This window comes from Petaurus breviceps, unplaced genomic scaffold, assembly GCF_028583685.1.
Source record: "Petaurus breviceps papuanus isolate PSGF00001 unplaced genomic scaffold, PetGlider_PUasm1.0 446, whole genome shotgun sequence".
Classification (NCBI taxonomy): domain Eukaryota; kingdom Metazoa; phylum Chordata; class Mammalia; order Diprotodontia; family Petauridae; genus Petaurus; species Petaurus breviceps.
The window spans coordinates 1,137,870-1,163,985 of NW_027186338.1; the positions used below are offsets into that span (position 1 = coordinate 1,137,870).

General features: G+C 39.7%; 1 protein-coding gene across 4 annotated transcripts; it reads left to right on the forward strand.

The window, feature by feature from the left end:
* The first annotated feature begins 691 nt into the window (after positions 1-691).
* On the forward strand, positions 692-25,601 carry LOC138171476 (zinc finger protein 850-like). 4 transcript variants are annotated; one of them, XM_069100967.1, is made up of 4 exons: positions 692-882; positions 1,455-1,525; positions 15,169-15,295; positions 19,496-25,601. In XM_069100967.1, exons 2-4 carry the CDS (start codon positions 1,493-1,495, stop codon positions 22,168-22,170), a joined length of 2,835 nt encoding a protein of 944 aa, XP_068957068.1. In that variant the 5' UTR covers positions 692-882; positions 1,455-1,492; the 3' UTR covers positions 22,171-25,601. The 4 variants fall into 4 exon arrangements, with proteins under 4 accessions (XP_068957068.1, XP_068957069.1, XP_068957072.1 ...); XM_069100968.1 differs by having other exon boundaries at positions 692-878; XM_069100971.1 differs by lacking the exon at positions 692-882 and adding an exon at positions 982-1,210.
* Positions 25,602-26,116: the final 515 nt, after the last annotated feature.

Below are 26,116 nucleotides of genomic sequence, written 5' to 3' on the forward strand. Positions count from 1 at the left end.
TCTTCACTTTCTCTTCTTCTCAACACTGGCTCACCCCTTCAATGATGCCTCTCAATGTCTGCTTTCTCAGCACCGACTCTCTATGTATACAGTTCTGCTCAGCATCTGGTTGGCTTGAGTCCACATGTATGTATCTGACTGTTTAGAGCCCGCTTAAACATGTTTGTGTTCAGACTCAGCACAGAGGCATGTAAGACTGAGGCTGGGAAACTGAATAAGACGTACACAGAGAAAAACAGCATAAAATCCCACTTTGCTTGCCATTACAGAGACACACTTGAAACACAAAGATATAGAGAGTTCAAAGAAGGGACTGGAGCAGAATCTATTATGCTTGAGCTGAAGTGAAAAACAACAGAGGAAGTAGCAGTTATGGTCTCAGACAAAGCAAAAATAAAAATAGATGACTGCTAGAATGGCAGAGAGCGCGAGATGGAGTAGCCTGGGGGTAACCCTAGGGCCCCTCCAGGTGTGGGACCCCACGCCTGGTGACTCCCTCTGGCTGTGGGGCCGTGAAGACAACGAATGACACAAGTGTAAGAGGTGAAGGGTCCGGCTCCAAGGTAGGAAGGGCCTCGACGGGTAGTGTAGGCAGGGAGGCAGGACTGCAGTCCCGACCAGGGGAGGGTCCAAGCCGTAGGCATGCGCAGAAGGAGCCTCAGTGTCTGGACTACCATTCCCAGAAGGCATTGCGCGCCTCGGTGGCAATTTCTAAGCGGAAAAAGGAAGGAGAATGAGACTATTGTCCTTGTAGGACACTTCCGCCTCGTTTCCTCCCTGCTTCTTCCTTGCTTGATGGTGGCACGGTCCAGTCGGCACTCCTGAGTTCGCAAGTCGGGCTGAGAGGGCGCCGAGGGCGGGTCCGGGCCCGGGCCCAGGCAGGTGCCGGCTTTGCGGACGCGGCGGGGTCGCGGCCCCGGGGCCTGGTTACAGAGCTCACCTAGAAGGGGAGGGGCGTCCACCAATGAGGAAGGAAGCACCAGAGGGCTTCTAGGGTCTGGGGGCTTTCCGGGGGTGGGAGGGGCTGGAGGAGGAGCAGGCGGAGCTGCGTTTGGGGGCGGATTCTAATCCTCTTTCAGTCCAGGCCGCATCCCGTGACCCGGGTCCTGCCCCTCCAGGCCTCTGTCTTTTCCCTGTGCCAAGGGACCCAGGACTCTCCGTGTGTACCGGCCTTCCCTGTGGTGTCAAGTTCTCTTCCCGGCATCCTCCGGTGCACCCCCTCAGCCCAGAAGCCTTCCCTGATGCTGTGGAGAGCCCTTTACCCACCCCCCACCCCCACTCCCACTGCTCGAAAGAGAGATTGGGCCTCCCTAGGAAAGAAACGAGTTTCCTTCTGCCCCCCTACCACCTCGCTCCCCCCACCCCCACCAGGGTAGAAGCGGGGCTTCCCTGTGTCTGAGCGGAGCAGACCCCAGGGTGGCTCCTCCTTCTCATGGTCCTCCTTTCCTCCCCAGCTCTGCCTTCTCTGGCTTCTGCCCTTGAGGAAGAGGGAATGGCTCCTGTGCTGCCAGCCCGGCCCAGCGAGGTGAGTGCCCCGCGCAGCTTTTCCTGAAACACCCTACCTTTCTTTCTGCTGCCACAGCCCTAGAAGGGGTGGGCATCAGTGAGTCATATCTTTAGAGCCAAAAGATTGCAATTTAACCCCCCCCCCCCAAAAATACTTTACCTTTGCTTTTTTTTTTTAATTTTGAGTTCCAAATTCTTTCCCTCCCTCCATTTCTTCCCCCACTTATTGAGAAGGAAAACAATAGGGCACACTTTTGGCGTGTGAAGTAATGGAAAACATTTCCACATTAACCATAGTTCAAAAAAAAATGTAAGAGAAATGGCAGTGAAAAAGAAGATACTTCAGTCTGTACTCAGAGTTCATCAAGTCTCTCTTCATTTTGTACAATTGGTTCTTTAGGATTTTCAGAGATCATTGTATTCATCAGAGTAGCTGAGTCTTTCACAGTTGATAGTTATTGCTGCTATTTTGCCTAGTCTTCTGGTTCTTCTCACTTTTCCCATTTATATATTTTATTTTTAATTTATGGGATAAAACAAAATGTAGTACAATAAAAAAGAGAATTGCTTATGAAATTGCAAATTTATTATGTACAACTTGTTATAACATTTATATATATAAAAAGTTGCCATGTAAATCTTTTTTCTTCTGTTTTTCTCTACCCCTGGGCCCCTGTATGGCTACCTTTAGGTAGAAATAATTATGTATTTTTGTATATACACATATATATGCATATGCTTGTATCTCTACCTATGTATATATGTGTGTATATGTACACATGTAAAATTATTCCATACATAATTTTATTAATCATTTCTTTCTCTGGATGTAGATAGCATCTTTCTTCATTTGTCCATCATAGTTAATTTGGGTATTTGTAATAGTCAAAAGAATTTACTCATTCTAATTCCTTCTTAAGACAGTCTTGCTGTTACTATATACAGTGATCCCTTCCTTTCATTCTTTATTATTTTATGTTAATCTTTCCATGGTTTTCTAAGATTATGGAGTGCATCATTTCTTACACATCAATAGTATTCCATGACAATCATACAGCCATTCCCCAAATTACATGTATCCCTAGAGTTTCCCGTTCTTTGCCATCAGAAAGACAGCTGCTATAAAGATTTCAAAATATATAGGTTCTTTTTTCATTGATCATCTTTGGAAATAGTCCTCATATTTGTATAGTTAGATGAAAGGGTATAGGTAATTTAATAACTCTTTGGACATAATTCCAGATTGCTCTCCAGAGTGGTGGGATCTATTGACAGTTCCACCAATGATGAGTTAGGGTCCCAATTTTTCCACATCCCCTCCAACATTTGTTGCTTTCCCCTCCTATCATTTTAACCATTCCGGTTTGTTTAAAATGATATCTCAAGGTTGTTTTAATTTTCATTTTTCTAATGAGTTATGAGTTAGAGCATTTTTTTACAAGAGTATAAGTTGTTTGGATTTCTTTGTTAGAAAACTGACTATTCATATCCTTTGATCATTTATCATTTGAGGAATGATTTGTATTCTTATGTGTTTCATAGCATTCTTTATATATTTTAAACATAAGATATTTATGTAAAAAAATCTATAAAATATTTTTACTAATTTTTTCCTTTCTTACTGATCTTGGCAACATTCATTTTATTTATACAAAACCTTTTTAATGTAATGGAAGAGCCAGAGGGAAGATGGTGGAGTAAAAAAAGGCAAGGACCCGGCTAAGCCTTCTGCCAAACTCCTGCAATTGCCTTTAAAGAATGATTCGAAACAAACTCTAGAGGGGCAGAACATTAAAAAAAAAAAAAAAGACAGAGTGAAACAATTTTCCAGCCTAAGACAACTATGTACAAAGTGATAGCAATATTGTAACATGATTAAGTATGAGTTACCTAGCTATCCTTAGCAATACTATGATCCAAGAGAACTCTGACAGACTTATGTTGAAAAATGCTGTCTATCCCCAGAAAGAGAATTGATTGTGTGTGAAGACAGATTGAAACATACTTTTTTACTTTCTTTATTTTTCTTGAGGTTTTTTTTTTGTTTCTTCTAACTTTTCGTTCACATTACATGGCTGTTAATGGAACTGTTTTGCATAACTATACATGTATTAACCTATATTGAATGGCAGATGGATGGGGAGAGAGAATTTGGAACTCAGAATTTTAAAATTAAATGTTAAAAATTGTTTTTTACATGGTACTGGGGAAAAATAAAAAAATTGATGGAATTTATCTGTTTCTTACTTCACACTGCTGTATCTCTTGTTTATTCATAAGTAGTTTGCCTGTCCACAATTCTGGTGAGTAATATTTTCCAGTCTTCTAATTTTTTTGTAATCTCTCTCTTTATATCTAGATCATGTATCCATATTGAGGTTATCTTGGTAAATGGTGGAACATTGATCTGTGCTCAGTTTCTGCCATTCTGCCTTCCAGTTTTCCTGACAATTTTTACCAAATAATGAATTTGTATAAAAAGGTTTTACTTTCCTAGGTTTGTTTTGGCAAGTGTACTCCCAGATACTTTATACTTTCTAGGCCTGTTTTAAAGGGAGTATATTTCACTCTCTCTTCTAAGAGGATTTGATTTTGTGACATATAGGAATGCTGATGAATTATGTGTATTTACTTAATAACCTGCTACTTTATTAATTGTTTCAACTAAAGTGAGCGTTTGGGATTTTTCAAATATATCATCATATTGTCTGCAAAAAGAGATAGTTTTATTACCCCCTTCCCTATTCTCATTCTTTCTATTTCTTTTTCTTCTCTTATTGCTATTGCTTGGATTTCCAGTACGGTACTTAATAATATTGGTGACAGTGGGCATCCTTGTTTCACACCTGATCTTACTGGGAAGATTCTAATTTGTCTCTATTACAAATAATGCTTGCTGTTGGTTTTAGATAAATATTTTTTATCAATTTGAGGAAAAATCCATTCATGCCAATACTTTCAAATATTTTTTTAATGGAAAGGAGTGTTGTACTTTATCATATGGTTTTTCTTCATCTATTAATATAATCATATAATTTAAAACAACTTTTATTATTCATATAATCGATTATTTCAGTTATGTTAAATCATGCCTGCCTTCCTGTCCTATTTGATCACAGTGTATACTATTTGTAATCTTCTAGCTAGTATTTTATTTAGTATTTTTGCATCCATATTAATTAATGAAATTGGACTGTAATTTTCTTTCTCAGGTTTTACTCTTCCTTGTTTTGGTATCAGTATCCTGTTTCTTTCAAAAAAGGAGTTTGGTAGGATTCCTTCTTTTGCGTAGTGTTCCAGATATTTTATTTAATACTGAAATTAGTTCATGTTTAAATGTTAGATAGAATTCACTACGGTAGTTATTCCATCTATCCCTGTGCTTTTTTCTTAGGACACTCATTTATAACTTATTCAATTTATTTTTCTCAAAGAGGTCTATTTCAATATTCTCTTTCCTCTTCTACTAATCTAGACAATTTTTATTTTGGTAAATATAGTTCCCTTTCATTTACATTGTTAAATTTATTGGTATATGACTAAACAAAATAACTCCTTATAATTGCTTAATTAATGGAATTAAATAATTCCATATTTGTGGTAGACTCACCCTTTTCACTTTTGATCCTAGTGATTTGATTTTCTTCTCACTTTTTATAATCAAATTACCTTATTGTTATCTTATTTGTTTTCTCATAAAACCAGCTCTTCATTTTATTTATTACTTCAATGGTTTTTTACACTCAACTCTATTACTTTCACCTTTAATTTTTAGGATATTGGTAACCCACCTCATTAATCTGCTTTTCCTTTGTTTTATTGATGTAAGCATTTAGAGAGATATGTTTTCCTCTAATCACTACTTTTGCTATATCCCATAGTTTATGATTTTTTGTTTCATTTTTGTCATTTTCTTTAATCAAATTATTATTTATGTGATTTGTTCTTTAACCCACTCATTCATTACGCTTGGATTGTTTCCTCTAGAGTTAATTTTTAATGTATGTTTCTGTGGTCCCTTATTAAATATAATTTTTATTGCATTGTGATCTGAAAAGGATACTTTTAATATTTCTACTTTTCTGCTTTAACTATAAAATTGTTATTTATTCATATATGGTCAAACTTTGTAAAGGTTCCATGAACTGCTGAAGAAAAAGGTGTATTCCTTTCTCTTTCCATTCAGTTCACTCCAGATGGAGATCATATTGGTTTGTTCTTTGACCCCCAAATTCTTTAGGATTAGGTTATTTAATTTTCAATTAATTTTTAATCTATGCTTCAAAGGCCATATATGGAATGTGATTTTCAGTATATTATGGTTGGTAAAGTATGCATTTATTACTTGTGCTTCACAGTATTTATGCGATTTTTATGCCCTAACACATGCATTTTTTTGAAGGTGCCATATACAGTGGGGAAAAAAGGTATCTTCCTTTTCTGTTCCCATTTAGTTTTTTTGAGCAATATATCATAGCTAATTGTACTAAAAATCTACTCATCTCCTTAACTTCTTTCTTACTTATTTCATACTTAGATTTTTCTACTTCTGAGAAGGGAAAATTGAGGTCCGTTACGGATATAGTTTTGGTGTCTCCTTCCTTTTTTTTTTTTTTTAAAGCAATCAGAGTTAAGTAACTTGCTCAAGGTTACACGGCCAGTTATTTCTGGGTGTGGTGCTAAGTATCTGAGCCCGGATTTGATCCAGGTCATCCCGACACTGGAGCCGGTGCTCTTACTTGGTGAGCCACCTGGCCGCCCTTAAGCAATTGGGGTTAAGTAACTTGCTCAAGGTTACACGGCCAGGTGTTTCTGGGTGGGTGCTAAGTGTTAGAGCCTGGATTCGATCCCCAGGTCTTCCCAACGCTAGAGCCGGTGCTCTTACTCGCTGTGCTACCTTGCTGCCCCCTTCCTTTTTTTTTTTTTGTAAGCAATTGGGGTTAAGTAACTTGCTCAAGATTACACGGCCAGTTATTTCTGGGTGTGGTGCTAAGTATCTGAGCCCGGATTCAATCCCAGGTTATCTTGACTCTGGGGCCGGTGCTCTTACTCGCTGAGCCACCTGGCCGCCCCTAAGTAATTGGGGTTAAGTAACTTGCTCAAAGTTACACGGCCAGGTGTTTCTGGGTGGGTGCTAAGTGTCTGAGCCCGGATTTGATCCTAGGTCATCCCGATTCTGGGGCTGGTGCTATTATTCGCTGTGCTACCTGGCCACCCCTGGTGTCTCTTTCTTGCTGTACCTCAATTAGCATTTTAAATAAATTTTATTCATTTATATATTTTTAGTTTTCAACATTTAGTTTTATAACATTTTGAGTTTTGAATTTTCACCCCCTCTTTCCCCTCCTTTCCAAGATGGTGTACAATCTGACATATGCTAAACAGGTGCAGTCACATTAAACATATTTCGAGTTTAGTTATGTTGTAAAGAAGAAGTATAACCAAAGGGAATAACCTTGAGAAAGAACACAAAAAGAGAGAGAGAAAATAGTATGCTTTGATCTGCATTCAGATTCCATAGTTCTTTCTCTGGATATAAATAGCATTTTCCATCATGAGTCTTTTGGAATCATTTAACTTTTCCTTTAAAATTTTGCATGCTATGCCATCACCAAGTGGCACAGCATGAATATTTTGATATGAGATCAAAATATGAGATAGTCATATCTTGAGTATTTTTAGGACTCCATTGTCTATGGTACCTTTTTGGCAAGATGTAGTTTCCTTAACTATTGATATGATATTGAGATAACTCTTTTAATTAGATCTGTTTTTGTTTTTGCATTGCCTTAGATCATGTTTTCTGCCCTTTCTTTTTCTGTTTCAGCTGAAGCATAATAACTTCTGCTTCAGCACCTTCTTTTGTATATGTAACAAAACTATCATGTAAATTTCTTTTTCTCCTACCCCCAACCCTGTAGATGACTACCATTAGATACAAGTATATATGTGTGTATATGTAAAATCATTCTATTCATACTTCTGTCTATCAGTTCTTTCTGGGAGAACATGGAAACGACTACTTGTGCAGTATGGGGCCAGTTTTCAGATAAGACATATGGTTTGCCTGAGATGTACAATTGTGAGAAAACTTGTTCCACATCACTCTTTTTGGATCTGACTGGGGTTCTGGTCAGCATAACCTAGAGTAATTCTTAAGTGCCTGCTATATACCAGGCTATACTGGGATGCAAATGCATAAATGAAATAATCCCTTGTGGTAAGTGAAAGATGAAGTGACTGAGGAAACAAAAGTTCAGTCTTTTGGGCATGGCACTTGCACAACAAACTGGAACCAGGCCCCTTCCTCCACTTAAGGTTGGACCCTGTATATGGGGGGAGATGTACTTTTTATATATCAAAAACAAAGAACAACAATCAATTAAAAGCAAATTATACAGTATTATATAATCTGATTTCCAATTCAAGAAAGATTAAAGACTTTCTGTGTTGGGAGGGGGAAAGGCAATAAGTTCAATTCCTGAACTCAGAAAATGAGGTGTCCCAGTACCCCCAGGAACATGGAAACGACTACTTGTGCAGTATGGGGCCAGTTTTCAGATAAGACATATTCTGATTGGGGTTCTGGTCAGCATAACCTAGTGTATCAGCAATGCCATATTCACAATGCCTATGGAGATTACAGATATGCTGATATAATTATCCATCACAAAATACATCATGCTTGCCATATGGGGGAATAAGCTAGAAAATTTATTAAGATACCAAAAGACTGAGTCCCAAAATCAGAAAGTGAAAGCCATCAGAGTAGTTATGAAATTGGCACAGGTAGATAAAGTAGAAAGCACCCACATTTTCAAACCTTTGAAACAGAACAGGCTACCTCAGGCAAAGGTCCTCCTCTCCCCACTCACAGCAACCACCCAGCGTCCAGGAAGCGTGCTCCCAGCAGCTCCGGCCCCTGGCAGTCCTCAGCAGAAATTCTGGCTGACTCAAAAAGGGCTTCGCACTGCTTCTGCTGCTGCTGCTGCTGCCGCCGCCGTCACCACCACTGCTAGCCACCACAGGAACTCTAGTTTTGGCTTCCGCTTCCTCTTGCTCCCCCCCTTCCTGCTATGTCAGCAAGTCCAACGGGGCATGGAAGATCTTTAAATCCCATAACCCTTACATTCGGCCCCAAGATCTTTCATGTCCCTTACTTGGCAAAAATACAGTAGGAATAAATGGTGTCAACAAAATTTCACAACAATATAACAAGAATAGCACACAATAAACACAGAAAATCATATTTTAGGGTGGGGCTTGAGCACAAGCTCCCCATCATTTCCCCCACCCCGAACAAATGGGGCCCCCAAATCTTGTGGTAAGGGGTGAAGGTCTCTTCTTCCATGGCTACTTGCTGCTGAAATCAGATTTAGAGCTGTCCTTGTCGTAAGGGGTCCCATTTGAGAGGTCAGTTCTTAATATGCTTGATGCCAGGTCCAAGGGTGACACATCACGGTTGCAGACAGGGGGTTTCATCCAGCTTAAGATATCAGGCATCTACAGATGGAGGGTACCAAGCCTGCGGAAACAAATCTAGCAAACAAGGTGAACAAACAAAAAATCAAGAAGAAACAAAGAGACAATAACCAGACTATTGTAGCCTCACTCACGGTAGAATAAATGAGTTAAGGGTACAATTTTGTAATCATCTTCTCCAGAATAAACAATAGTTACAGTGTTATCCCTCCCATGTGCTATAATCTCTGCAGCTTTTGGAACATCATCTGGCTTCTGTTTTACCCATACTTTAGCTCCTGATTTTATTCTATCGGTAGAACCAAATCCTTCAGTTCCTCTGACAGTTATTTTGGAAGGAGGGTCAGTTTTTTTTTTTTTAAGCAATTGGGGTTAAGTAACTTGCTCAAGGTTACACGGCCAGTTATTTCTGGGTGTGGTGCTGAGTGTCTGAGCCCGGGATTCGATCTCCAGGTCGTCCCAACACTAGAACGGGTGCTCTTACTCACTGGGCCACCTGGCTGCCCCAGGAGGGTCAGTTTTTACAAGTGGCATTGTTTTACAAGGAACGATAATCACTTGAACTATCCTATCATTCTTGTGAATCTGTATGGGCCCATCACCTAAATTCTGGAATGTTACAGCAATTTCTCCTTGATAATTAGAATCTATTACTCTAGCCAATACCTGTATTCCTTGAGCTGCTAATCCTGATTTGGGTAAAATCTGTCCAAAGTGATTTTCAGGGATTCTTATGCATATCCCAGTGGAGATTTTCCTTATTTCTTTTCTGTCCAACCAAAAGTCCTCTAAACAATGTAAATCATACCCCACCGAACCAGGTGGTCCTGGGTACCGTGCTGGGACATCTGGCCTCAAGGTCCAATACTCAATATGTGGGATCTTATGTGTTTGTTGTTTTCTAATTTGCAGATTGGGGGTCATCATTCTGGCTAGAGGTGTACTTCCTCCCAATGGTCTATTATTCAAATTACGCAAAGCCATGAACAAATTATCCTTCCAATGTTGATATGAATTATTGGAACTTAACTTCCTCAACTGTCCTTTCAGTAATCCATTCATTCTTTCAATTAACCCAGATGCTTCTGGATAATATGGAATATGATATATCCATTCTATATTGTTTAGTATACAATACTTCATTTCATTGTCTTTGAAATGTGACCCATTGTCACTTTGAATCTGCATTGGGGTTCCATAATATAGACTTATGAGATTTAGAGTTTTACAAGTGTTTTTCTGGGTTGAATTCTTATAAGGACAAGCTACTAGTACACCTGAATAGGTGTCAACACAAGTACATATAAATCTGCATCCTTTATCCAGTGGTAGTGGACCAATATAATCTATTTGCCAGATTTGGGCTGGGACTTTTCCTCTTGCTATCTCTCCAGTTACTACCCGAGGAACAGTTCACTCCTTTTCCAATTGACATATATAACATTCTTCTGCTATCTGTTTTAACAATGAATGAGAGATACTAATACCTCGATCTTGTGCCCACTGGTGTGTGGCCTGGACCCCCAAATGGCCTGCTGTTTGGTGGACCCATTTTGCTAATACCGGATCATCAGTTGTAGTCAAAGTAGGGACAATATGTTCAGTAGCAATCCTTGCCAGTCGATCAACATGAGCATTGTACTCATGTTCTGGTGTGGTGGGGGCCACGTGAGCATCTACATGAAAAACTGACAAGTCAGTGACCAAAGACATGTTCCAGATATCTTCCCATAATTCTTTGCCCCAGACATGTTTTCCATGAATTTCCCAATTTTCATTTTTCCACATGGGCATCCATGTAGATAACCCATTAGCTACTGCCCATGAATCAGTGAATATATGACACTGTCCTCCTTGTTCTATTTTGATGGCTTGATATGCTGCCATAAGTTCAGCATATTGGCTACTTGCACCTATCCCAGTACTTTCCAAAGTCCTTCTAGTACATGGGTTATAGGCCACTGCTTTCCAATGTCTTTTTTGGCCCAAATATTTTGCTGTCCCATCAGTAAACCATGCATGTCTCTTTTGTTCCTCAGTTAATACATCATATCCCTCATTCCATTTTACAGTGGATTGTACCAACTGTTGCTTTGGCTCAGGGGGTGTGTCATTCCTCTCAATTTCTATGTTTGCTATAGATTCATGCAGAGCAGAGACTCCGCTTTTGCCTGTTTTCGCTCTATTTTGAATATACCACTTCCATTTGATTATACTAGCCTCTTGGGCATGTCCAAATCTGTGAGAAGCTGGGGTACTCATTACCCAGGTCATAATTTGGATTCCAGGTCTTAATATCACTTCATGGCCCAGAGTCAGTTATTCAGTCTCCACCAAAGCCCAATATGCAGCTAACAACTGCTTTTCAAAAGGTGTATACTGGACTCCAGATGAAGGGAGTTTCTTACACCAAAATCCCAAAGGTACATTTCGGCTTTGTTGTTTTTGCCATGAGCTCCAGTTTGCATAATCATCTTGTACAGTCACTTGCAATTCCATTGTACCATTTTGCATGGGCCACAAATCTAGGGCCAATTGTATGGCAGCCTTGGCTTCTTCAAAAGCTTTACTTTGCTCACGTCCCCAATCGAATTCATATTTTTTCAGTGTGACTCTATAGAAAGGTTTTAAAATCTGTCCCAAATGTGGAATGTGGTGCCTCCCGTATCCAAACAATCCTATGAACTTTTGGGCCTCCTTCTTATTGGTAGGGGTAGGAAAATCCTGAATCTTTTGTCAGGCTTGAGGAAGAATCTCCCGTAGCCCCTTGTTCCATTGTATACCCTAAAATTTCACATTTTGAGCTGGTCCTTGAACCTTTGCAGGGTTAATTTCCCACCATTTACTTTTCATATGCTCAATTAGAAGGGTCAAACTCCTTTCCACTTCTTTCGCATCTTTTCCCTGTATCATGATATCATCAATGTAGTGGGTAAGCTGTACACCAGGTAGCTTTAATTCATCCAACTGTTCAGCCACAATCTTGTGACAAATAGTGGGGCTATGTATGTACCCTTGTGGCAAGCGGGTGAAAGTATATTGTCTGCCCTGCCAAGTGAAAGTGAAGTCGTCCCATTGTTTAGGGTCTATTGGGATGGTGAAGAAGGCATTTGCCAAGTCAATAACTGCATACCAAGTCCCATCATATTTCTGGATCCTTTCTATTAAGGTGATGGTATCTGGAACAGCAGCATACAAAGAAGGAGTCACCTTATTCAACTGTCTATACTCTACAGTCATTCTCCATGTCCCATCTGATTTTCTTACTGGCCAGACAGGATTATTCCATCTTGTGGTTGTAGGGACTAACACTCCTGCTTCAACATATTCCTTTATAGTAGTGGTAATTTCATCTTGCCCACCTGGCACACGATACTGTTTTAAAGTAATTACTTCAGAAGGTTCAGGTAAAGTGATTGGGTCCATTTTTAGTTTTTCCACTAAAACTGTATTAATTCCTATCTTCCTCACAGCAAATTGGTATCTTCCTTCAGGTAAATTCAGAGTCATGCCTCTCAATACATCTATTCCAATGATGTATTCAGGAATGGGTACAACAACCACAGTATATTCTTTCTTAGGTAACTGCCCAATTTTCATTGTTATTTTAACTTGTCTGGCTGATATTTCAGGGCCTCCTAGACCTGTGATGGTAATAGGAGTTCCATGTTTAAACTTATCAGGGTTTCCATAGATAAGTGTGGCCTCAGCCCCAGTATCAAGCAGTGCCCTAGTCACAGTAGTTGATCCATTCTTCCAATATATTGTTAAAGCAATATGGGGTCTGCAATCTCTTCTGCATATTTCTTTTATCTGGGCTGGGGCTTGGCCTATCTCCTATTTCCCCTGAAGGTGGGGCAAACTTGGATACAAAGATTCAGATTCAGAAATACCTGCAGGGGTGGTTCCTGCTTCCCTGTTCATTCTAATGCTAAGTACCTTTTCTTGGTACAGCTTATGCAGCTCTTCAGTTGGAATACCATCTATTCTTCTAAAATCCACCCCTGCTCTTAATAGAGCAGTAAACAGTTCCCTTTTTGTGCATCTATTTTGTCTCTGAATCCTCTGGCTGTTTACTCTTCCCTCTTTTTCCCATTCCCCTAAATCGCTTAAATGTGAAATCTTATCCAGCACCTCTGAAAGAGGGTGCCCTATTTCTCCAATAGAGTCAGAATTAGGTGCTTATATGCAAGAGGAGCCGTCTTCACTATGATATTTTTATGAGGAACTCCTAGGGGGGTATCATAATATGCATTTGCATCTCCAATCAGGATAGCAGTTTTCATTACCTCCTCCTTTAGCTTTCTCATACAGTGTCTAAGTGAGTACCAGGGTCTGTCTCCCCTAGGCCACATAGATTCAGTAGGATATTGCTTTTTGCATCCTTCTGCAGCTAAAGCTAGCAGATTAGTTTTGTTATTATTATTAGTTTTGTTTCCTCCTTGCATATGGTGATCCCTAAAAGCCCAGTGTACAAAAGGATTCTGACTGATACTTATGAATTTTAAACAGTCCTCATTGTCCAGTGTTACTCCTCCAGCACCTTCATCTGTGATTCCTACTATCCAAGACACTAAAGACTCCCCCATTCTTTGGGTAAATCTACTCAATATATCAGTGATCTCCTGTTGAGTGAAATCCTCAATTATCTCCCTGGACTCTGTTTTACCTTGGTGGTTCTCCTGTCTTCTTCTTCTTATGGGGAGAGCTTCTACATTAGAAGAATCCTCATCTAACCTTGCTCCCTTCTCCTCACACACATTCTCCTGGAAGCTGTCAGGGCAACTCTGCCCAGCCAGTACAAAAGCTGCATGTACATTCCTTCTGCTAGTTTTTTGCTTCCTTTTAGCTACATGAACAGTAGCTTGCTCCTGGACCACATGAGTCCCTCCAGTTTGGTCTTCTGAGTGCTGTGACACAGAAGAATCCTCAGGCAAACCAGCTGACTCCCTAGCCATCCGAGCTCTTTCCTCCAGCAGTTTATCCCTACTTTTAAACATAAGGCAATAACTTGTTAGCAGCACCAAGGCTGTCCTGCACACTACTGCCAGTTCTTTGCCTGGTTCTATGGGTATTGCTTTCAAACATCTTTCCAAATCTCCAGGTTCTCCCTCTTTTAGCCTTGGTTCCCAGTTTTCACAGGGCCCTGTGCTTTTAGCCCATTCTCTGGCTAGAGAGGAATAAGGCAAATCCTCCCATCCTGCAATAGCCATTTCTCCCTCTAAAGCCCCACTGCTTCCAAATAGAGGCCTGACATTTTGTGATCCCATCCTGGTCGCCAATGTATCAGCAATGCCATATTCACAATGCCTATGGAGATTACAGATATGCTGATATAATTATCCATCACAAAATTCATCATGCTTGCCATATGGGGGAATAAGCTAGAAAATTTATTAAGATACCAAAAGACTGAGTCCCAAAACCAGAAAGTGAAAGCCATCAGAGTAGTTATGAAATTGGCACAGGTAGATAAAGTAGAAAGCACCCACATTCTCAAGCCTTTAAAACAGAACAGGCTACCTCAGGCAAAGGTCCTCCTCTCCCCACTCACATCAACCACCCAGCGTCCAGGAAGCGCACTCCCAGCAGCTCCGGCCCCTGGCAGTCCTCAGCAGGAGTCCTTAGCAGAAATTCTGGCTGACTCAAAAAGGGCTTCGCACTGCTGTCGCCGCTGCCTCTGCTGCTGCTGCTGCCGTGGCCAGCACTGCTAGCCACCGCAGGAACTCTAGGTTTGGCTTCCGCTTCCTCTTGCTCCGCCCCTTCCTGCTATGTCAGCAAGTCCAACGGGGCATGGAAGATCTTTAAATCCCATAACCCTTACACTTAGGTCCTAAGTTCAAGGTCTCTAAAGAGCAGGTTGGGGTAGTCTCATTTCCCAGCTACACAGGGCTAGGTTCAAACAGTGCAATAAGATTTTCTCTTAAGTCCCTCAATTGAATAAATTTTTCTCACAAAACAGAGGTTGGACTAGACCTGTAATTGAACAGAAAAAGAACAGAACGACCTCTTGAATTGCGTCACAAAATGGAGTCATTGTGTTTGACTCAATCACTTCAATTCCCTGTGCTACTTGCTGTCCTAATGCCCTCCATTTCCTCACCTTACTGTAAGCACTTTAAATTTAGACTTCATAACAGAGTTATAACTGGTTAAGCAGAAATGTTTGTGGTATTTCAGGAATTGGTGACATTCAAGGATGTGACTGTGGAATTCACCCAGGAGGAGTGGGTACTATTGAACCCATCTCAGAAAAAGTTGTACTGGGATGTGATGCTGGAGAACTATAGGAACTTGGTGTCTGTGGGTAAGAATAGCTACTCCCTTTGGAGTCTTAATATATACTGTGACAACTTTTTTTTTTATATTTAGAATTAACATTTAATTACTAACATAGTTCTCTATATAATAATATTAGCATATTTATCATTTATGTTGATTGCAGATATTTAGTATCTTAAAATTATTGGCTTATTTGTCATTTAATGAGCAACCTAAAACCAGTAGCCATTTTCTTTTCTTTTTTAAGTTAAATTTTATATTTATTTTTAGATTACATCTTTCATTTCCACAAGATTTTGAGTTACAAATTTTCTCCCTGTCTTTCCCCTATACAGCACCCCAAAACATCCCAAATCTGTTCTCTCCTATATCCTCCTCCATCCCTCTTCCTACTTTCCAGGAGGGCAAGATGGCTCTCCTTCCCCCAGTACCTGTATACCTTATTTCCCAGTTACGTGTAAAAAAAATAATATATTTATAAAAATATTTGATTTTAAAACTTTGAATTCCAGATGCTTTCCCTTCTTACCTTGTTACCCACCCTTTCTGGGAAGGTAAGCAGTTCAATATAGGTTGTACGTGTGTAGTTACACAAAGCATTTCCATAGTGGATATATTATCATAGACTGACTATATTTTCCTCTATCCTGTCCTGCCCCCATGTTGTTCAATTCTCCACTTTGACCCTGTCCCTTTTCAAAAGGGTGTGGTTCTAACTACCCTCCCCCAAACCTACCCTCTCCTTCATCATCCCTTTTCTCATCCCCTTCCCCCCCCTGTCCTGTAGGGGGAGATACCCTATTTTAGCGTCTATGTCATCCCCTCCCTAAGCCAAGTTCAATCAGAGTAAGGTTGACCCATTCCCTTTTGCCTTCCTGTTCTTCCCCGCCATTGTAACAGTTTTCCTTTGCTTCTTCTATATGAGATAATTTACCCCATTTTGTCTCTCCCCATCTCCTTTCATTATATTCTTCTCTCACCTCTCAATTTTACCTGTTAAGTATCATCCCTTCCTATTCAATTCCTGTGCCCTCTCTGTATGTATACCTGTACACATATATACACACACTCACATATATATTCACACACCCATATACACTCCTGTATAGACATATATATGTATGCAATCATATATACATACATTTAAATTCCCTTCACCTATCTTCATATGGAGAAAAGTTTCAAAAGTTACTAATATAGTTTTTCCATGTAGGAATGTAAATAGTTCAACTTTGATAAGTTCCTTATGATTTGTTTTCCCTGTTTACCTTCTCATACTTCTCTTGCTTCTTGTATCAGAATGTCACATTTTCTCTTCAACTATGGTTTTTTGATCAAGAATCCTTGAAAGTCCTCTATTTCATTGAATGACCATATATTCCCCTGAAGCATTATACTCAGTTTTGCTGGGTAGGTGATTCTTGGTTATAATCCCAGCTCCTTTGACTTCCAGAATATCATATTTCAAGCCCATCGATCCCTCAATGTAGAAGCTGCCGGATCTTGTGATGTCCTGATTGTGTTTCCACAATATTCAAATGGTTTCTTCTTGGCTTCTTGTAATATTTTCTCCTTGATCTGGGATCTCCAGAACCTGGCTATAATGTTCGTAGGAGGTTTACTTTCATGGTTTTTTTTTTTTTTATCAGTTGCTTTATTAACTTATAGTTTACATCATACATTTCCACCAGATTTTGAGTTATAAATTTTCTCCCCGTTTTTCCCCCTACTCACCGTGCCAAAATAACGATCCCACTGTATGTCCTCTCCTCCAATCTGCTCTCTCCCATATCTTCTCCCATTCCCCCTCCGACTTTCCAGTAGGGCACAGTGCATCTCTATGCCCCAGTGCCTGTATATCTTATTTCCCAGTTACATGTAAAATAATATTAATAATAGTACATATATGTAAATATATATATATATATATATATATATATATATATATATATATATATATATATATTTTAACATTTGATTTTAAAGCTTTGAATTCCAGAGTCATTCCCTTCGTCCCTTGTCACCCACCTTTTTTTTTTTTTAATGCAATTGGGGTTAAGTAACTTGCCAGAGGTTACATGGCCAGTTTTTGTGTGTGTGTGGGTGTTAAGTATCTGAGGCCGGAACCGATCCTGGGTCCTCCGGACTCCTGGGCTGGCACTCTCACTGTTCCACCTAGCTGCCCCTCATGCTTCTCTTGCTTCTTGTATCTGAATGTTAGATTTTCTATTCAACTCTGGTTTTTTCATCTAGAATGCTTGAAAGTCCTCTATTCCACTGAATGACCTTATTTTCCCTTGGTTTTAATCACAGCTCCTTTGACCTCCAGAATATCATATTCCAATCCCTTCAGTGCCTCAGTGTAGAAGCTGCCAGATCCTGTTTTATCCTGATTCTGTTTACACAGTATTGAAATTGTTTCTTCCTGGCTACTTGATATTTTCTCCTTGATCTGAGAATTCTATAATCTGACTATAATATTCCTAGTTTTCTTTTGGGGATCTCTTTCAGAAGATGATTGGTGGATTCTTTCAACCTCTATTTTGCCCTTTGGTTCTAAAACATCAGGGCAGTTTTCCTTGAAAATTTCTTGAAGGATGATTTCTGGGTTCTTTTATTGATCATGTTTTTCAAATAGTTCAATAATTTTTTAAGTATCTCTCCTGGATATATTTTCCAGGTCAGTGGTTTTCCCAATGAGACATTTCACATTGCCTTCTATTTTTTCATTTGTTTGGATCTGTTTAATAGTATCTTGATTTTTCATAAAGTAATGAGCTTCCATTTGCTCCAGTCTAATTTTGAAGGAATGATTGTCTTCAATGAGCTTTTATGATTCTTTTTCCATCTGGCAAATTTGGCTTTTTAAGGCATTCCTCTCTTCATTGGCTTTTTGGGCCTCTTTTGCCATTTGAGTTAGTCTATTTTTTAAGTAGTTCTTTTCTTCAGTTGGGTTGGTGACTCTCTTTTCATGATTTTCTTCCATTATTCTCATTTTTCTTCCCAATTTTTCCTCCACTTTTCTTATTTGGTTTTCAAAATCCTTCTTAAGCTCCTCTATGGCCTGTATTCAGTTCATATTTTTCTTGGAAGCTTTTGGTACAGGAGTTCTAACTTTGCTTTCTTCCTCTTGTTCCATGCTTTGATCCTTTTTGTCCCTAAAGTAGGAATCTAAAGTCAGACCGCTGCTTGCTTTGCTTCCTTTGCTTGCTCATGTTGCCACTCAATTACTTGAGTTTTGAGCTTTTTACCACAGTAGAACTCTGCTTCCAGAGATGAGGGCTTTGTCCCAAATCTCTGGAGCTTTTGCATCTGCCGGAGCTATTAGTTGGGTGCCCTCTTTGAAACCTCCACAGGCTCTGGCACCTGGTCACACACCCCAGGACCTCCACCCCAGACAGTGATCCAGATCCAAGCAGGATAAAGCAGGAGCAAATACCCCTCAGAATGGTTTTTTGGTCGATCTAAGATCTGTAGACCAGGGCCTCTGAAGCAGCCACGTGGCAGCAGCAGCTTAATAAGTACCTGCATCCACATAATTGCAATAAATTATCATTATAAAGTATTTTTGCAAAACTGAAGGCTTTTATTGCTACCTCCAAATCGTTTCATTTTTTCTACTTTGATTAGCAGAGTTTGAGTAATGTTTCAGGTAATTCTTAAAAATTTCTCTTGTCAAAAACACCTGTATGTCTTACTCTTACAAATTTCAATTACTTTTTTACAGAGTAGGTATTATGTTGGATATTTAGAGGAAATTTATAGCAGCTATTATCACATTTGTCCCATCATACTTCTTTATTCTGTTTACTTCATGTATCTGTTTCTCTTCCTTACACTAAACCCAATTCTCTTTTTTGTTGTTGTTGTTTAGTCTTTTCCCTTCCTATTTTCACCATAGAGGGTAAGGATACATTTGCAAGTTCTCAGAGTTATCTTGTTTTTGTTTTTTTTCTAAATAGTCTTATGATATTCAAATATCAGTGTAGAATAAGGGTTCATTCATCCCTCCTGGTAATTTCATCTTATGTCAATTCAATTAAATATGTTACCTTTAATTTATCATACTTTCATATAAGACAAATTCGTCCTTAGTAAAAGACTAGTGAGAATAGCCTCCTCAAGTGAGAAGGTAAGAGAATAGCTCTGAAACCTTTGAACAGCTAAGAATTTTGGGAAAGGATCGAAAAGGCAGGTTTGCTCAGGTCTTTATTCTTCTTTTCAGAGAGCGGAGAATTTACTGGAGATAAACACCTCGATTGTAATGGACATGGGAAGGCCTTCAAGAGCAAGAAACATCTTTCTGTCTTTCAGAGAATTCATCCTGGAGAGAAACCTTATGAATGTAGTGAATATGGAAAGGCTTCCAGCATTAAGAGACAGCTTACAATACATCAGACAATTCAAGCTAGAGAGAAACCTTACAAATGTAATGAATGTGACAAGGCCTTAAGGAGTAAGAAAGACCTTAGAGAGCATCAGAGAATTCATACTGGAGAGAAACCTTACCAGTGTAATCAATTTGGCAAGGCCTTTAGGAGTAAGAAACAACTTACACCACAAAAGAAAATTCATACTGGAAAGAAACCTTATGAATGCAGTGAATGTCAAAAGGCCTTCAAGACTAAGACAGAGCTTACTAGGCATCACAGCATTCATACTGGAGAGAAATCTTATGAATGTAGTGAATGTGGAAAGTCCTTCAAGAGTAAGGATCATCTTATAGTGCATCAGAGAATTCATACTGGACAGAAACCTTATGAATGTAGTGAATGTGGGAAGTCCTTCAGTAGTAAAGATTATCTTATAGTGCATCAGAGAATTCATACTGGAGAGAAACCTTATAAATGTAATGAATGTGGCAAGGCTGTTAGGAGTAAGAAGCAACTTACAGCACATAAGAGAATTCATACTGGAAAGAACCCCTATGAATGTAGTGAATGTGGCAAGGCCTTCAGTAGTAAGGATTATCTTATAGTGCATCAGAGAATTCATACTGGAGAGAAACCTTACAAATGTAATGAATGTGACAAGGCCTTAAGGAGTAAGAAAGACCTTAGAGAGCATCAGAGAATTCATACTGGAGAGAAACCTTATGAATGTAGTGAATGTGGCAAGGCCTTCAGTAGTAAGGATTATTTTATAGTACATCAGAAAATTCATGCTGGAGAGCAACGTTACAAATGTAATGACTGTGGCAAGGCCTTCAGTAGTAAGAATTATATGATAGTGCACCAGAGAATTCATACTGGAGAGAAACCTTATGAATGTAGTGAATGTGGGAAGTCCTTCATTAGTAAGAATTATCTTATAGTGCATCAGAGAATTCATGCTGCAGAGCAACCTTACAAATGTAATGAATGTGGCAAGGCCTTCAGTAGTAAGTATTGTCTTATAGTGCATCATAGAATTCATACTGGAGAGAAACCTTACAAATGTAATGAATGTGGCAAGGCCTGTAGGAGTAAGCAAGAACTTATACCACATAAGAAAATTCATACTGGAAAGAACCCTTATGAATGTAGTGAATGTGGGAAGACCTTCAGTAGTAAGCATTATTTTATAGTACATCAGAGAATTCATACTGGAGAGAAACCTTACCAATGTAATGAATGTGGCAAGGCCTTTAGGAGTAAGAATTCTCTTATACCGCATCAGAGAACTCATACTGGAGAGAAACCTTATGAATGTAGTGAATGTCAGAAGGCCTTCAAGTATAAGAAAGATCTTACTGTGCACCAGAGAATTCATACAGGAGAGAAACCTTATGAATGTAGTGAATGTGGGAAGGCCTTCAGTAGTAAGTATTATCTTATAGTGCATCAGAGAATTCATACTGGAGAGAAACCTTACCAATGCAATGAATGTGGCAAGGCCTTTAGGAGTACGCAGGAACTTACATCACATAAGAAAATTCATACTGGAAAGAAACCTCATGAATGTAGTGAATGTGGGAAGGCCTTCAGTAGTAAGCACTATTTTATAGTGCATCAGAGAATTCATACTGGAGAGAAGCCTTACCAATGTAATGAATGTGGCAAGGCCTTTAGGAGTAAGAATTCTCTTATACCGCATCAGAGAACTCACACTGGAGAGAAACCTTATGAATGTAGTGTATGTCAGAAGGCCTTCAGCAGTAAGAAAGATCTTACTGTGCACCAGAGAATTCATGCTGGAGAGCAAACTTACAAATGTAATGAATGTGGCAAGGCCTTCAGTAGTAAGAATTATATTATAGTGCATCAGAGAATTCATACTGGAGAGAAACCTTACAAATGTAATGAATGTGGCAAGGCCTTTAGGAGTAAGAACCAACTTATACCACATAAGATAATTCATACTGGAAAGAAAACTTATGAATGTAGTGAATGTGGGAAGGCCTTCAAGAGTAAGAAAGAGCTTACTGTGCACCAGAGAATTCATACTGGAGAGAAACCTTATGAATGTAGTAAATGTGGGAAGGCCTTCAGTAGTAAGAATTATTTTATAGTGCATCAGAGAATTCATGCTGGAGAGCAACCTTACAAATGTAATGAATGTGGCAAGGCCTTCAGTAGTAAGAATTACATTATAGTGCATCAGAGAATTCATACTGGAGAGAAACCTTACAAATGTAATGAATGTGGCAAGGCCTTCAGGAGTAAGAATCAACTTATACCACATAAGAGAATTCATACTAGAAAGAAAACTTATGAATGTAGTGAATGTGGGAAGGCCTTCAATAGTAAGGATTATTTTATAGTACATCAGAGAATTCATACTGGAGAGAACCCTTACAATTGTAATGAATGTGGCAAGGCCTTTAGGAGTAAGAGACAACTTACACCACATCAGAGAATTCATACTGAAGAGAAACCTTTTGAATGTGCTGAACGTGGAAAGGCCTTCAAGAATAAGTGAAATCATACTGTGCATTTTGTAAAGTCAAGCATGATCAGCTTTCCAGAGGATTATTCCTGTGAACAGCTTCAAGGTTCTGATTACATACTATAGTGAACTCTCTAATATTTATGCAATAACAAATCAGAGTAAAATAAAGAAAGTAAAATCAGAAAACAAAGTGCATTCATGCACAATGTTCACAACTTAATACTTTCACACTAAAATGGCCACCTAGTTTTTCCAGAATGGTGACAGAGTTTTAAGCAAATCATTGATTTAGTCAATCACAATGTCCTGAATTCAATCACAAAGTACAAAAGTCAAAGTCCTCTATGATGGGGTGTAATTAAGTTAAAATTTCATCAGTTACTACTCAGTACCCTATTAAGGCGTAGTGGAAAGTAAAAGGTCTACCCACCCTTAGGTCACAAATAAGTCATAGTTTCATCAGTCACTAATCTATTAAATACCCAAGGAGAGGTCTTTTCATCTTGACTAGAGGCAGGAAGTTCCAGAATTCACCAAACTCACCTACATTCAAAGGCACACAGCTCCTAGTTCCTTGTCCAGCTGTCTGTGTAATTCCTGCTTCATATTGAAGCTCATGGTGTCCCGTCCACCTCAAGTCCTTCATAGTTTCTGTTCCTGGAAAGACAACGCTTAACAAAGCCACAGACAAAGTACTGACCCCACAGTCATGCTTCCTCTGGCAGCCATCAAGTCTTGAGTACTGTCAAGATGGTGAAGTAGAAGCAGAATCTCCCCACTGGGCTCCAGCTTCCACCTTCCCCAATCCATGTTAAAAAGGGACTCTAAACAAACTTTGGAGTTGCAGAACTCACAAAATGACACAGAGAAGCTAACCTCCCGCTGAGGACGACCCAGCAGACCGGCAGCAAGCGGTCAGGTGAGCCAAAGGTTTTAGCCCCAGGGCTTGTCTGCCAGCTGCAGGCTGGAGGGACTCCAGATCGGCAGCATCTGTGGCCGTTTCCAGATTTATCACCAACAAATATGCTGAGGACAAAGTGAGAGGTCAGTGCAGTATGGATTTTGGGACCCAGTATTTGGGAGTACGTGGCTTTTGCCCCCAGGGCAAGAAGCCTAGCAGAGCCAGCACCACATGACAGCTTCAGCTCCTGGCCTATAGACTGTAGGGGGACTAAGCAACCAGGCTGAGGGGGTAATCACTCTTGCTTTAACCTGCTTCGATCTGGATTTCAGTCTAGGGTGGAGGTCCTGGGGTTCATAACCAGCTTGCCAGAGCATGTGGAAGCCTCAGAGAGGGCACCCAACTAATACCTCTGGCAGCTGAGAAAACCCCAGCATTTGGGATGGAAGCTCCCCTGTCTGGTAGCAGAGTTCGACTGTGGCAAAAAGCCCAGGAGGCAAGTGACTGAGGGGCAAAATGACTAGACAAAGGAAACAAAACAAACAGAAGACTCCAACATTAGACTCCTATTTTGGGGATAAAAAGGAGCAAAGCATGGAACAGGAGGAAGATAGTGAAGTCAGAACTCCTGCACCAAAAGCTTCAAAGGAAAATATGAGCTGGTTACAGGCCATAGAGGACCTTAAGAAGCAGATAAGAGAAGTGGAGGAAAAATTGGGAAGAGAAATGAGAACGATGCAAGAAAATTATGAAATGAGAGTCAACAGCCTGAGTGAGGAAAATTATACCTTAAAAAACAGACTAACTCAATTGGCAAAAGAAGCTCAAAAAGGCAATGAGGAGAGGAATGCCTTAAAAAGCCGAATTTGCAAGATGGAAAAAGGAACTCAAAAGCTCAATGAGTAGAATCTTTCCCTCGGATTTAGATTGGAGCAAAGGGAAGCTAGTGACTTTAAGAGGAATCAAGATGCTGTAAAACAGATTCAAACAAATGAAAGAATAGAAGGCAATGGGAAAAACCACTGACCTGGAAAATAAATCCAGGAGAGATAATTTAAAAATTATTGGTCTACCTGAAAGCCATGATCAAAGAAAACCTAGAAATCATCCTCCAATAAATTCTCAAGGAAAATTGCCCTGATGTTCTAGAGCTAGAAGGCAAAATAGAGGTTGAAAGAATCCACCAATCACCTGAAAAAGATCCCAAAAAGAACTCCTAGGACTATTATAGCCAGGTTCTGGAATTCCCAGATCAAGGAGAGAATATTACGAGCAGCCAGGAAGAAATAATTTGAATATTGTGGAAACACAATCAGGATAACACAGGATCTGGCAGCTTCTACAGTGAGGGATCAAAGGGCCTGGAATAGGATATTCCAGAGGGCAAAGGATCTGGGATTAAAACCAAGAATTACCTACTCAGCAAAACTGAGTATCATCTTTCAGGGGGAAATATGGTCATGCAGTGGAATAGAGGACATTCAAGTATTCTTAATGGAAAAAAGCAGAGTTGAATAGAAAATTTGTCATCCAGATACGAGACACATGAGAAGGTAAACGGAAAAGAAATCATAAGCCACTGATCAAAGTTGAACTATTAACATTCCCTACATGGAAAAACAATAATTGTAACTGATGAAACTTCTCTCAGTATGAAAATAGTTGAAGGGATATGACTATATATGAGGATTCATGGGCATGTGAATACATATGTGAATGTGTGTATATATGCTTACAGGTATACATAGCTAGAGGGCACAGGACCAATTTAATAGGAAGGGATGATACTTAAAAAGGGAAATTAAGAGGTGAGAGATGAATATAATGAACAATGGAGAGAGAATGGGGTAAGCTATCTCATAAAGAGGCAAGGGAAAAAGGCTGCAGTGGAGGGAAAGAATAGGAAAGCATAAGGGAATGGGTCAACCTTATTCTCACTGAATTTGGCTTGGGGAGGGAATGAAATACACACTAAAATAAGGTATCTCACCCTACGGGAGAATAGGGGGAAGGGGATGATGGAAGGGAGGGCAGGCTGGGGGTGGGAGGGAAGTTGGAAGCACTCTTAAAAGGGACAGGATCAAAATAGAGAATAGAACAAGTGGGTGGTGGGATAGGAGGGAGGGAAATATAGTCAGTCTTTTACAATATATCTACTATGTTAATGTTTTGCATTACCCACACATGTACAACCTATACTGAACTGCTTATATTCCCAGTAAGGGTGGGTGAAAAGGGAGGAAGGGAACGACTCTGGAATTCAAAGATTTAAAATCAAATGTTTAAAATTATATATACTATTATTAATACTATCTTACATGCAGTTGGGAAAGAAGATATAAAGGCGCTGGGGCATAAAGATCCACCATGCTGTACTGAAAAAGTCTAAGGGAGTATGGGAGAAGGTATGGGAGAGAGCAGATTGAAGGAGGGGACAGCCTGTGGGGCTGCTGGGAGAAAATGTGTAACTCATAATCTGGCGGAAATTAATGATGTAAATCAGAAGTTAATAAAGCATTTGAAAAAATAAAAATAAAAAACTGAAGCCTAGAAAAAAAAAGTCGTGAGTACTATAAATTTCCTTCTCAAAAATCAAAATCACTTTCTCCAGCCTGGGCCTCTCCTCCATGCAGCTTGCTCCAAGAAATTCTTCCAACACAAGTCCGAATTCTGCCACCACAAGTTCAAGTTCTCAATTCTCAGCTCAGCTTTCAGCCCAGCCTCCAGATGCTCCCTGAGAGAAATTCTCTCTGTATGTGTCTGTATGTCTCTCTCTCTTCACATTTCTTTTTTTTTTTTTTTTTTTTTATCAATTGGGGTTAAGTAACTTGCTTAAGGTTACACGGCCAGTTATTATTTCTGGGTGTGGTGCTGAGTATCTGAGCCTGGATTTGATCCAGGTCATCCCGACACTGGAGCCGGTACTCTTACTCGCTGAGCCACCTGGCCGCCCCTAAGCAATTGGGGTTAAGTAACTTGCTCAAGGTTACATGGCCAGGTGTTTCTGGGTGGGTGCTAAGTGTCTGAGCCCAGGATTCGATCTCCAGGTCTTCTCAAACACTGGAGCTGGTGCTC

Bases quoted from the DNA above. Each gene is read 5' to 3' on its own strand.
- LOC138171476 (XM_069100966.1), top strand. From the start codon at position 1,433: ATGGTCCTCCTTTCCTCCCCAGCTCTGCCTTCTCTGGCTTCTGCCCTT. The intron at 1,526-15,168 runs GTGAGTGCCCCG...GTGGTATTTCAG, and splicing joins TGCCAGCCCGGCCCAGCGAG to GAATTGGTGACATTCAAGGA. The intron at 15,296-19,495 runs GTAAGAATAGCT...TCTTCTTTTCAG, and splicing joins TAGGAACTTGGTGTCTGTGG to AGAGCGGAGAATTTACTGGA.